General features: G+C 36.2%; 1 protein-coding gene across 8 annotated transcripts in view; it reads right to left on the reverse strand.

Moving 5' to 3' along the window:
• Positions 1-12,379, reverse strand: part of VPS13B (vacuolar protein sorting 13 homolog B) — a 735,829-nt gene that overhangs the window by 94,839 nt on the left and 628,611 nt on the right. For all 8 annotated transcript variants that reach the window (XM_074316465.2, XM_019757646.3, XM_019757649.3 and 5 more), the window contains exons 41-42: positions 3,404-3,585; positions 766-1,115 (exon numbers count right to left, since the gene is read on the reverse strand). In XM_074316465.2, coding sequence (XP_074172566.2) covers positions 766-1,115; positions 3,404-3,585 — 532 coding nt within the window. The remainder of the gene's footprint in view (positions 1-765; positions 1,116-3,403; positions 3,586-12,379) is intronic.

A 12,379-nucleotide genomic window follows, 5' to 3' on the forward strand; every position in this document is an offset into this window, starting at 1 on the left:
AATATTATACTGAAAATCAGTAAGGGAAGCAGAAGTGACTTGTTCTTAAATTGCTGAGCATATTATTATCCAAACATTCTGTGAAATTATTTTCATGCTAGTGAATACGGACAGGTTTCCTATTTGAAATATGCCACTCAGCATAGATTTTACACTTCATCCCTTTTTTGATATGACTAACTTCTGACAAGAGATAAAAGTAAAAAAAAAAAAAAATCCATCAAACATCTAACTAGTTAAAAAAATCCACTATCAAGTACTTTTTAGTGATTCAAAATGGCAGAATGATAGTAGGAGAAAGACTAACACTATCTTGTGCTCACGTATTTCCTTTCACTGCTTTTCTTCTTTGAAAAGACGGAATGCTTATTATCAGAAAGGCTCACACAGGTTCTTCATTTCTGCAATAGATGCTTAGACAATTTGATACATAGCTAAGTTGAAGCATTGGCAAACTAAAGCCAGAGTACTTGGAAAAAATTTCTGGGAATATGTTACTTTCCACACAGATGTGGTACATTAGTCACAAAAATGTGGGCATGATCTCCGATGCATGTGTAGAGAACCATATTCTCCAACGTTTTAAAAAATAACATGCATCACTTTGCCAAAGCAGAGAAGGTCCCAAATATTATGGTGCCCATCAAATTCTTCATTCTCTCACACTTTGGTTTGTGCTTAAATTATTATTAGAAGTGATAACATAGAGTGCCTAGTAAAAGATCACATGTGGACAAACTGTAAACTGTTCTAGAATGTGCATACCTGTTGCCAAGCTTGTATTGCAGTGTTTAGAGAATGGACTGCATGTTGTCCAAAGTTTATAAATATAGAATCAACTATGATGGTGCCGTCAAGTAGCTTTTCTACTGCATCGCTGGAAACTGCAATTTGTCCAAAGATGCTGAAGGGTTTCACCATGCTTTGCATTGTAACATTTCTGCACTCTAGAAGTTTACAATCTGCTTGAGCTGAGAACTGGATCTCCTGACAGACAGAACTATTGTTCCACTGTCGAAGATACAAGTGTGGTTCTTTGAAGGAAATAATCATGTATTCTAGTTCAGACGGCACATTTTTATCAGAAACAAATGGCTGTAGGTATTGCGGTGGAGCTGTTGGGAAAACAAACAAGAAAAACAGCAACTGAGATGAGCCAATACTCGATGGAAATAAAGAAATGACATTTAAATGATTCACTTTTTGGTTACTGGATTCAATATTTACTGTTTAATAAATTTAAACATTCTCTTCATATTACAATATATGAGTCATCATTTGATATTTACAAACAAAACTGGTCTGTTCAATCAGCAGGTCTCTTAAATACGTATTGTTCAAAGGTTACATTCACTTTCACAGACAAAAATTTGATGACAGACGACAACAAATAAAATGAAGAGGAGGTAAATGTCTGAGGGGAGTTTTTTTTAGAAGTACTCTGTGTCTACCAACGAAATCTCAAAAACAAAAACACAACTCAAAGAGAGGTAGAAAAATCAGGCTAAACTCCATTTTTGCTGAAAAGACAAGATGTTTGACAATAGCTGTATTTAGTTTTTTTCCCCCCCATTTTCCATTGCGTGTAGGTTAAAAGTCTAATATTTGAATCAAAATGTATTAACTAGAAATGGTTTGGTGCAGACTTTCAGCAATAACTATTTACATACAATATTAGCAAACTTATAGAAGGCCACTTTTGCAATGTGGGAAAATTTGATCCTCTACCTTATACATGTGTAAAAATGCTGGTCCTTTAAATTATTGGAAAATTTGCCCATCTTTTGTAGAAGGTATACATGCTTTTGAAATCAGGTAATATCAATGACTTTTGGAATCTATTTGCCATTAATGTAATGACTCAGGATATAGAACAAAACCAGAAGCATCTCTTTCAAAAAGAACAAAATTGGAATAACAGTAAAACCTGAAATTTTTATAAGTTCCTTGGAACTTCTCATTAGGAAGCATGCAAAATCATGTCAGTTCAATACAATTGGTAACCTACATAATAGGTCCATAAATAGTTCAAAAGTAAGGGGTACACCTGTTATATGACATCAACTTCAGAATAACTTTGCCAGTGCTTACTGTTAGGGGAAATGAATGCTGTTTCCATCATGTGGATGGTAGTTATTAGAGAAGGAGATTTGGGTGGGTGAAATGATTAGCAATCACAACACTTTGAAATACCACTAATACCGTAGCACACAGAATAGAAAACCCTCCAAGCATTTTTACTTCCTGAAATTCAATTACCCAGGTAAGAACTGATGAATTGTATCTGGAGAACATTCAAGACAAAACAGTAAGTACTAAGTGGATGTTGTTCTGTTGCTAAGGTAAGAATACCTGTGCCCAGCAAAAGAAACCATCAACAAAATAAAGAGGCAATCAACTGAATGGGAGAAGATTTTTGCAAACAGTGCCTCTGATAAAGGGCTAACATCCAAAATATACAAGGAACTCATGCAACTCAACAACAAAAAAAACAAACAACCCAATTGAAAAATGGGCAGAGGACCTGAAGAGACATATCTCCAAAGAGGACATACAAATGGCAAATAGACATATGAAAAAATGTTCAACATCATTAATCATCAGAGAAATGCAAATAAAAACCACAATGAGATATCACCTCACCCCAGTCAGAATGGCTATTATCAACAAGACAAATAGTAACAAGTGTTGGAGAGGCTGTGGAGAAAAAGGAACCCTCATACACTGTTGGTGGGAATGCAGACTAGTGCAGCCGCTATGGAAGGCAGTGTGGAGGTTCCTCAAAAAATTAAAAATAGAATTACTGTATGACCCAGCAATCCCACTCCTGGGTATCTACCCAAAAAGTCTGAAAACATTTATCCATAAAGACACGTGTGCTCCAATGTTCATTAGAGCTTTATTTACGGTGGCCAAGACATGGAAACAACCAAAATGTTCTTCGATAAATGAATGGATAAAGAAGTTGTGGTATATATACACAATGGAATACTATTCGGCGGTAAGAAAAGATGAAATAGGACCATTTGTGACAACATGGATGGATCTTGAGAATGTAATGCTAAGCGAAATAAGTCAGACAGAAAAAGCAGAGAACCATATCATTTCACTGATATGTAGTATATAAACCAAAAACAATAAAACAACAAGACAAATGGGAAACAGAAACTCATAGACACAGACAACAGTTTAGTGGTTATCAGAGGGTAAGGGGGGTGGGGGGTGGTAGATGAGGGTAAAGGGGATCAAATATATGGTGATGGAAGGAGAACTGACTCTGGGTGGTGAACACACAATGGGATTTATAGATGATGTAATATAGAATTGTACACCTGAAATCTATGTAACTTTACTAACAATTGTCACCCCAATAAACTTTAATTAAAAAAAAAAAAAAGAGTACCTGTGCCTAGTTGATCAAGGTGATGACAAAGATGGAACTCCAGGTGAACAAACTGGAAGGAAATGCAAAGAGATGGGACGAACCATGGGGTAAAACAGGAGTCGACTCGGGTACAGGCAGCCAGGGCTGTTGGAGTTACAAGTTGGTCACAAGTGCTTTGAGAACCAGATTCACTTGCAGAGCTATGGGAAATAAATAATAAAAAGTTCAATAACCTAAATTTCCAAACATAAGTGAAATGTCTTTCTATAAAGGTCTTTAAAGCTAGCACCTATAATCCTATAGTCAATATGTTATCAAATCTTTTGTATTTATTCACATCAATTAGTTGTTTCTAAAAATTAAGTTCATATTGATTATTCCCTTTGAGTTATTAGCAGAAACATTTCAAAGGCCTCCTCAAATTCCAGGCCACATTGACCTACCTGTAATCCAATTTTCTTCCATCTACATGTCACATAACTCATGCGCAATTTGTTCTCATATTAGTTTAAGACCAACACAATTCAGAGTATGACTCTGCTGTTCAACAAACCCAGTACTTTCAGTTCACCATCAATGTTCCACTTTTGTTTTACTTCTCCAGATTGTCCAGATCCATATTCCCATATGAATTAGTCAATAATCCTTATTGAACACCCAATGAAAAGTATACTAGGTGCCATAGGCTATGACCATGCCAGAAGAACTAAGGTCCCATGGACTATTACCCCGCATGGTTCCTCTCTTCACTTGCCCATTGCCTAACACCATTTTATGCAAGTAAACACTGATGAAAAGGAACAGTGAAGGCATCTGTAGGAAGGAAGATCTTTGTACAAGGTAGCGGCTGGTGTCCATGGGAAACACGCTGCCTATTTGCCTTGCCTCAGGGCTAGCAGAAGTGTAGGAGTGGGGCTTGGGAGGGGGAGAGGTTTGTTCTGTAATGATGGATACTGAATTGAGGCTGTCCTATTTCCCCTCACTGTCTTCCATCCTCTTATTTCCAAATCTAAAATTTGCTCTGCAGCTATAGTTGCCTGGCTCTGAAATCCAGGAGGAGCTAGAGAAGAAACACCATAATTTACAGTACCCTAGGGAGAACTATGACAGGAAAAACTAAAGGAATAAATCCTTGGTTTTCAAAGAACTCACATTCTAACTGGCAATTTAAAATAGGTAGACATTTAGAAGCATTACAGAACAGAACCACCACTCAGGAATAGGAAAGTCAGAAGCGCGGCCAGAGTGAAAACATAAGAGGACCTCAGAATGGTGCAGGGTGAATCACGTGGAATTCTCAGAGTGTGAATCTTCAGCTGAGTTTTGAAAGAGGTTGTGGAAAGGCTGGTGAAAGTGAAAGCTAGGAGCATTCCAACATGTTTACTGAGTGTTTAACTTCAAGGAGGTTCTCCTGATGTGGTGGTATTTACTGCAATGTTAGTAAATCTCCATTGCATACAAACAAAACATAAACTCTGGGGTCCTATATTATTGACTAAGTGCTTTCTGCAAAAATGCAGCTAAATGTACTCTTAAAACTTTCTATAAATAGGCACACTAATCCAAATAGCTTTCTAGGAATTTATCTATAGAATTACAAATAAAATATTTCATTGGCACTGTGAAATTAAAACCTATTTATTCAGAAAGAGCAAAATGTATTAGCTGTACATGTATGTGGCTACACATATGAACTCTTTCTGTTTGCTACTTTAAGAAGTTGTTAGAAGTAGGGTACAATGTTAGTCAAACATTAAAAACCCCGGCGAGACTTCTATGAGAAACAGTGAGTACAGAATTTGAAGTTTTCTGAAGCATTTTTCTTGCCAACTACAATTTTGACACTCTTGAGATTGTCCATAATTTATTTGTCTATCTCTTGAGAGAAGCAGATACTATAACATACTGAAAAAGTTTGCTAAAACATCATGAGTATGTGCCACAATCTTTATTTATAAAAAATTGATTAATTCTTCACTTTTCTGAAATTAAATGCACACATCAATGGTTAAAAGATAGACAGATAGATAAGATAGAGAGAGAGAGAGAGATGGATACTCCTAATATAGTCCTGTGGTCAGTACTATCTCATTTAATCTTGAAATCAAGACTAAAATGGTTACTAGGTTAATCTATATTTAAAAATTTAGACTTTTATTTAAAAATTTGAGTCATATCAAAATTAAAGTTTTTTAAACATAAAGTTAATATGGCATATATAATCTGAATATGCTTTAACTGTATTTTGAATCAATTGTAGTATTATTTTTAATACTCAACTTGATCATTATATACTGTGAAAGCAGCATATACGCATCCATGTTTACCTTTTACATGGGATTACAAAGATCTGAGCGTAACAGAACTAAATAGTCATAAATATGAGCGTGATGAACCTGCTAGGCACACTTACAGCAGCTACATTTGCATAGTTTCCTAATTAAGTACAATGGACTTGATCTGATCCAGATCTCAAAAGGAAAAATTTAACTTATGAGATATGTAATAAGCAGAAATAGAGAGGAAAGTAAAAATGGCTCCTAGGAGCAAGATCTCTCAAATAATACACAGAACTCAAGATTCAGCAGTTAGTTCAAATATCAATATGTTCCTAATGAAAATTCAAATTTTAGAATAGTGGAAATATTCTAAACAGTGGAAAGCATGGCAGGAGTTTTACATATTAATACCTTCATTTCAGTCAAAGGGTTACTTATCAACTGTCCTGGGTGCCCTGTAGAGGAGGTATCAACTCTTTGAACAGGAGGGTTTTAGTAAGTCTAGATGGTGATTGAACCAGATGCACGGTGGGGACCCAGGCATAATTTTCAAAGATTCCCCCCTGGATGTCACTCAGGGTGAACCCCTTTAGCACTGCAGATACTCAACACTGATCTGACTTCATTGATGAAGGCTTGAGCTTTTCTGTGGATTCCTCTGTGGGACTAAGGGTTTCACAATACAGCATAATACAGCATAGAGATTAAGAAGAGAATGCCTAGGGTGAGAGAACTTAGGTGAAAATGCTTGCACTGCTATCACTTGTATTGCAATCTTGAGCAAGTTATTTCACCTGGACAGATGTCAGTTTTCTCATTTGTAAAGTGAGTCTAATAACGGGAACTGCTTTTTGAGTATTAAATGTGATACTCTATACTAAATGCTTAACATAATGTCTAGCACTCCATAATAGGAACAAAATCCATCCCTCTTTTTGTGTCCGGCAAACAAGGTACCATACTGGTCACTCAGTTTAACATTAACTGTTGGTGATTACCATTAGCTCTTCAGATGGATCTCATAATATCACACTGAAATTCATCTCAACGTGGTATTGTCTCTCAAACACTGGTTCACCTAAACCGTCTCCTGGCTACTGCAAAAACATTGCCCTGTCCGTCTTGGGAGAGCACTGTACGGCTGAGAGAAGACAGAGGATGTGTGCGCCTGCCCTACCACCTGGTCTCTACTACGTAGAACAGTCATTTTTAAAATACTTTAATTCCAACCCAAAAGAATACACGTTTATTGTAACCTAGTACACATTAAAATGGAGGAGGGCTAGAAGGTTTACAGAAAATACAATACATTGATATTTTTTGAAATACACTCTGATATTTTCTGAAAAATTGTAGTAAGATATACATAACATAAAAATTAGTATATTAACCATTTAAAACTATACAGTTCAGTGGCATTAAGTACATTCACATTGATGTGCAACTATCAACACGATCCATCTCCAGAATTTTTTCATCTTTCCAAATTGAAACTCCATATCCATTAAACAATAATTCCTGATTCTGCTCTCCCTCATCCCTTAGCAACCATCAATCTACTTTGTCTCTATGAATTCGACTATTCTTGGTGTCTCATGTAAGTGTAATTAAAAAATATTTGTCCTTTTCACACTGATATTTTCTATTTTACTAAAAAAAATAGTGACTGTAACCTGCTAAACTGATTTCATGACCCACTAATGGGCTGCAATCTGTGGCTTAGAAAACAAGCTTAAACAGGCCCTCAGGTAAAGGACTGCTTTATATGTACTGACTGTAAAAAAGTGTGTGTGTGTGTGTGTGTGTGAGAGAGAGAGAGAGAGAGAGAGAGAGAGAGAGAGAGAATCTCCCCCAAGGTTCAGAGAATCAGCATCATGACACAGAGACTTTGTTAAAACAATCAGCCTAGAACTTTAGGTGAGAACGAAGGAACACTGAATACTTTGGGGAATGTGTATTGGGAGAAGGACTATCTGACAAAAGACCAACTCCCTGGAGGGGTTGCTACATAGAGCTCAATCACCAAATAAAAGGAAACAGTAAAGGGCTTCAAAAAGATACTTGAGTAAGACAAGCATTCCTTCTACCCAACGGAGAGAAGGCAAAAATACATTTAGCCCTCAGAAAGAATTTTATGGATAAATCATGGATTATAGCATTGTATAACTAGAAACATAGTTGACAAAGCAGTTCCAAATGTCAAAATTTATGCCTGAATGGTTTATAAAAGTCAAAAGATTTTAAAAAATGGTACCCAGTAAATTTAGGTACACCTAAAAGTGTAGCTCCTGGGAGCCAAGTGGAGGGGAACAATATCTGGAGGCCATAGTCACCTTCTGGTAGGATAAAGCTCAACCAGTGGAGAGAAAAGAAATGATCCAGTGCCTTGACCATCACAATTCTCTTTCTCTGATTCCTCCACTGTCTATATATGCAAGAATCAAGGCTTTGGGGAATGAAAAGCATCTCCTCCTCACACACATATACAAAAAGCTGGGACCACTATCTCAAAGATTACCAAATATGAATGGGCAGGGGGTCTTTAGGGAGTAGGCGAAAATCTCTCTCTCTCTCTCTCTCTCTCTCTTTTTCTTTGACACATCTAAAGATGAAAGTATCCCCAAAACCTCACCCAAGTTTCAATTTTCATTGCATGCAGAAATAGTCACACACCCTAAGCCACTTCCCTTTTCAAGATGCCTTCTTCTACGAACCGGCATTTTGTGGGGGGAGGATAAAAAGTCCTTGTAAGCAGTCTGCTCTCACATGATTCAGTGTGAGAAAATGACCATGCAGTATGGACAACAAACCACCAAAGACTTGGCACAGGTGAACAGAGCTTAGCATTATCATCAAACAACTTATATGTCAGGATCTGCAGTTATTGTTGTGGCACATGAAGATTGCCTGTACTTTGTATGATTACATATCAAATATTTCTGGAGATAGCCATTTGAGGTGAGGATCAGAGGGTAAACAAAGTTGAAAGTTGTTCTGGTCCATCAGAAGACATCTAATTGATACCAAACCCAGGGAACCAGCAAGGTGGCCAAAAGCCCTAGAGCTGGGCCCACCACTTTCAGTTTCCCTTATTTCCGTCCTAAGGCCAGTCACTGGGTGAGAAACTGTAAATTCCAAACAGAGTAGGTACTTGCTGGTTATGTTCTGTTTGTTCTCTAGATTAATTTTCTACCCTTCCCCATCCTCTTCTTTGCCCCTGGACTATGCCAAAGAGCTGCTCTGTCCTCTGGTTTGTCCACTGGTTCAGCCAGTGGGAGGTGCCCAAGGAGATTAGAAAGTAGGAGAAGAGTAGGGTGAGGGCTGTATTTCCCTGACTCCTTCTCGGATGTGTCTCCATACATTGCTGTATGCCTCTGTCCAAAGCAGCTGCAAACACCTGCTTGGAGTTTTTAGTAATGGCTCTATCACCTGGCGCCTCCAGGCCTAAGAGAGCTACGGTTCCCCAGGGTTCCTAGCCCCATTGGTTAACCCTGCCCACACTTTTGTAAATAGTCCTTTTATTAAACTCTCCTCAATCACCTAGTTTGAGTGTGCCATCTGTTTCTTGTCAGGACCTAACTGATAAAAGGGGTTTATTTAGGCTTTGCAATGGGTGTGTTGGCAAATACATGCATGAAGAGATTAAAGATAAATAGCTGAAATGGGTATCTGGTCAGGGCTTAAAGGTTGTATCGCTTGCCTCCTGTCCAGAGCACAGCAAATTGAAGTCACGACTACTGTGGAAACTAAGCTTGAAGTTACTCTCCTTCAAATGCTAGATCAAAAAAGATATAATCATTACCAATCACTTATTTCCCTATGGTCAAGCAAACCATTAAAGTAAATGGGATGTAATTATTATAAACACAGTGACTGAATTAAAAATAATATGCCCATATGGGATAAATAGACAAGGGTTTAAGAGACTGAATCTTTTGTCTCCAGTCCTTTGTTGAAGGCTACCTGCCACCCTTTGGACTGGTTAGTTCCTATTCATTACTTAAGTCCTCAGCTTAGGACTCAGTTTCTCAAGGTCAAACGGCTGGTTGGCGATACAGCCAGGACTTAAACCCAGGTCTTTTAACTTGAAATTCTCTATGAAATAGTGCTTCTATTTACATACATACAGTGATGCCATCACCACTGAGCTGCACTACACTGTTGTAACTTTATGACACTTGTGGACAACATGCCTTCTTTGTTTTTAAAGATTAAGTTTCATGCAAGTTATTTTTATGAACTTTCTTCTAGTAATGTACAACAGTCTGATGGATGTCCTTCTCAAATCACTGAAAATATTACTTATGAGAAGATAATCTCTAATCGTAAAAGTGTCAAGTTTTTGGCCAGTTCTAGTTTCTAATGACAGAATATTCTGGAACTAATTATACCATAGTAGTTTCCTTTTGCGTGAAATGTTGACATGTTATCAAAGTACTAATGTTTTATTTCTAGAAACTGGATGAAATTTATTTAATGCCCATTTTGAAATGTCTTAATAGCATTTTATTATATTGAGTTTTAAATCACCTCTTCACATTTAATTTCATTAATGTCAATTTCTACCTAAAAATAGTTAATATCAAACCATTTAAAGTAAGATAATTTGGGAAATATTAGGTAAGTTGAAAAATCCCAGGTGAGGACAAAAAATCTGTGTTTACAATGTCAAAAGCTTGGTGAAAAATTGCCTGACTTTGCATAAATTTCCATTCTCTAAAGGTTCCACATTTCTGTAGTGCTAAGCTTATCACAAAAATAATTTTTATGAATGTTTCAGATTCAGAGGCATTAACCTTGTCTACAATGTTTCTTTCAATGATGAAAATCTATTCTTTCATAATTAGAATCAAGAAATGATTTCTAAGTTGATACTATTAGTGAAACTCAGATTAAAAAAAAAATAAATTTCATTGCCCATAGCTCTATTTTCTGAGGTTTCCTGGTTTCTGACTAGGTAACCTCTACTTAGATTAGACAATCTATCCATCTACTAACTTCTCACAGGATAGGCGTTCTTTTCACTGTTGCATTACACATAGGTAAAATCAAGATCCTACTCCTTTAATACATTTTCACTAATTTTATATTATCGTGTTTCCTCGAAAATAAGACCTAGCTGGACAATCAGCTCTAATGCATCTTTTGGAGCAAAAATTAATATAAGACCCGGTATGATATGATATAATACCCTGTTTTCCCCAAAAATAAGACCTAGCCTGACAATGAGCTCTAATGCGTCTTTTGAAGCAAAAATTAATATAAGACCTGGTCTTATTTTACTATAAGACCAGGTATAATATAACATAATATAGTACTGGGTCTTATATTAATTTTTGCTCCAAAAGACACATTAGAGCTGACTGTCCGGCTAGGTCTTATTTTTGGGGAAACAGGGTATCATATCACATCAATTATATCATATCATATCATATCACATCATATCATATAATATCATATCTCACAAGACCCAGTCTTATATTATAGTAAAATAAGACCGGTTCTTATATTAATTTTTGCTTCCAAAGATGCATTAGAGTTGATTGTCTGGCTAGGTCTTATTTTCAGGGAAACAGTACTAGGTAACATACTAGGAAGGTAATTATTTTTGAAGAGCCTAAATGACTCAGAAATAAAACATGTAAAGTATAAAACATATTATTATTAAGCATACAAAATAATCAATGAAAAACATCGTGGGACTACAGATTAAAATGTTAATAGAGGTTATCTCACTGTGATATTTTCTTCATTTCCCAAATGTTCTTCAATGAACATATATTATTGTTAATAAAAAAGACAAAAAGCATTCACAACAATATATAATATAAAGTAGTAATCAGAATATCAAGTGGTGTGCTATGATTATAACCTTGTAAAGTCATACAATAATAGGCAAAAAATAAAGGTAACCAAAAAGAGAAAACAGTTGATTTGCAGGGTGTTGGAATGGTGGAGTCTTTTGCTCTGTGTTAGTGTCATATGTTGTTTGGGGGGAAAAAAAGAAGGGATTATACAAAAGGAATAAGATACTGCTAAAGCCAATTCATCAGGAGAATCGGAACACTGAAAGTGATGGACATAGGCCCAACTTTATCTTTTAATTTAATTTATCTTTAAATACATATAATATATGATCCAAGAAACCTGTTCCACTGATTGTGATGTAGTCTCTTTTTTCTTTTATGTGAGCATGGACAGAAGCGGTGAAAAATAGGTTGTTGAAACCATTATTTTTCTAAGTTAGTGGATGTATTAAGCATGCAAACATTGGAAACGGGGATAACCTGGCCCTAACCAGATATCCTGTAGGGGGTGTGCAACAGGAAGTTCTGGGGACATGATTCGGAATACCCGGAGTCTAAGAGATTCATTATGTCCAAATAGATTCGAAAGCTGGATAAACTTTGGCTATTTGAAATCCTTTAAGTATAAGTTATTTTGGTTAGCCAAATTTTTCTAATGTCTGGAGATTTATCTCTCAAGGTTATTTTTAAAACCACTTAAGAAGGAACCATTTCCAAAATTTATCTTTTTTCAAGGAGACAATTCAATTTATTTAGCCTTTCTTTGAATGCTTCAGGGTTATCATTACACATATTGATTACTGTGTCATTAAGAGTCTATTGAGGTATGTATGGCTCTTTTCCTCTCTCTTTTTTTTTTTTTTTGGTTCAGGGTGACTGGATAGTTTGCTTTCTGCAATTTTTTTCTT

This window comes from Rhinolophus sinicus, chromosome 6 (assembly GCF_057876585.1).
Source record: "Rhinolophus sinicus isolate RSI-liver-muscle chromosome 6, RSI-T2T, whole genome shotgun sequence".
In the NCBI taxonomy this organism is placed as follows: domain Eukaryota; kingdom Metazoa; phylum Chordata; class Mammalia; order Chiroptera; family Rhinolophidae; genus Rhinolophus; species Rhinolophus sinicus.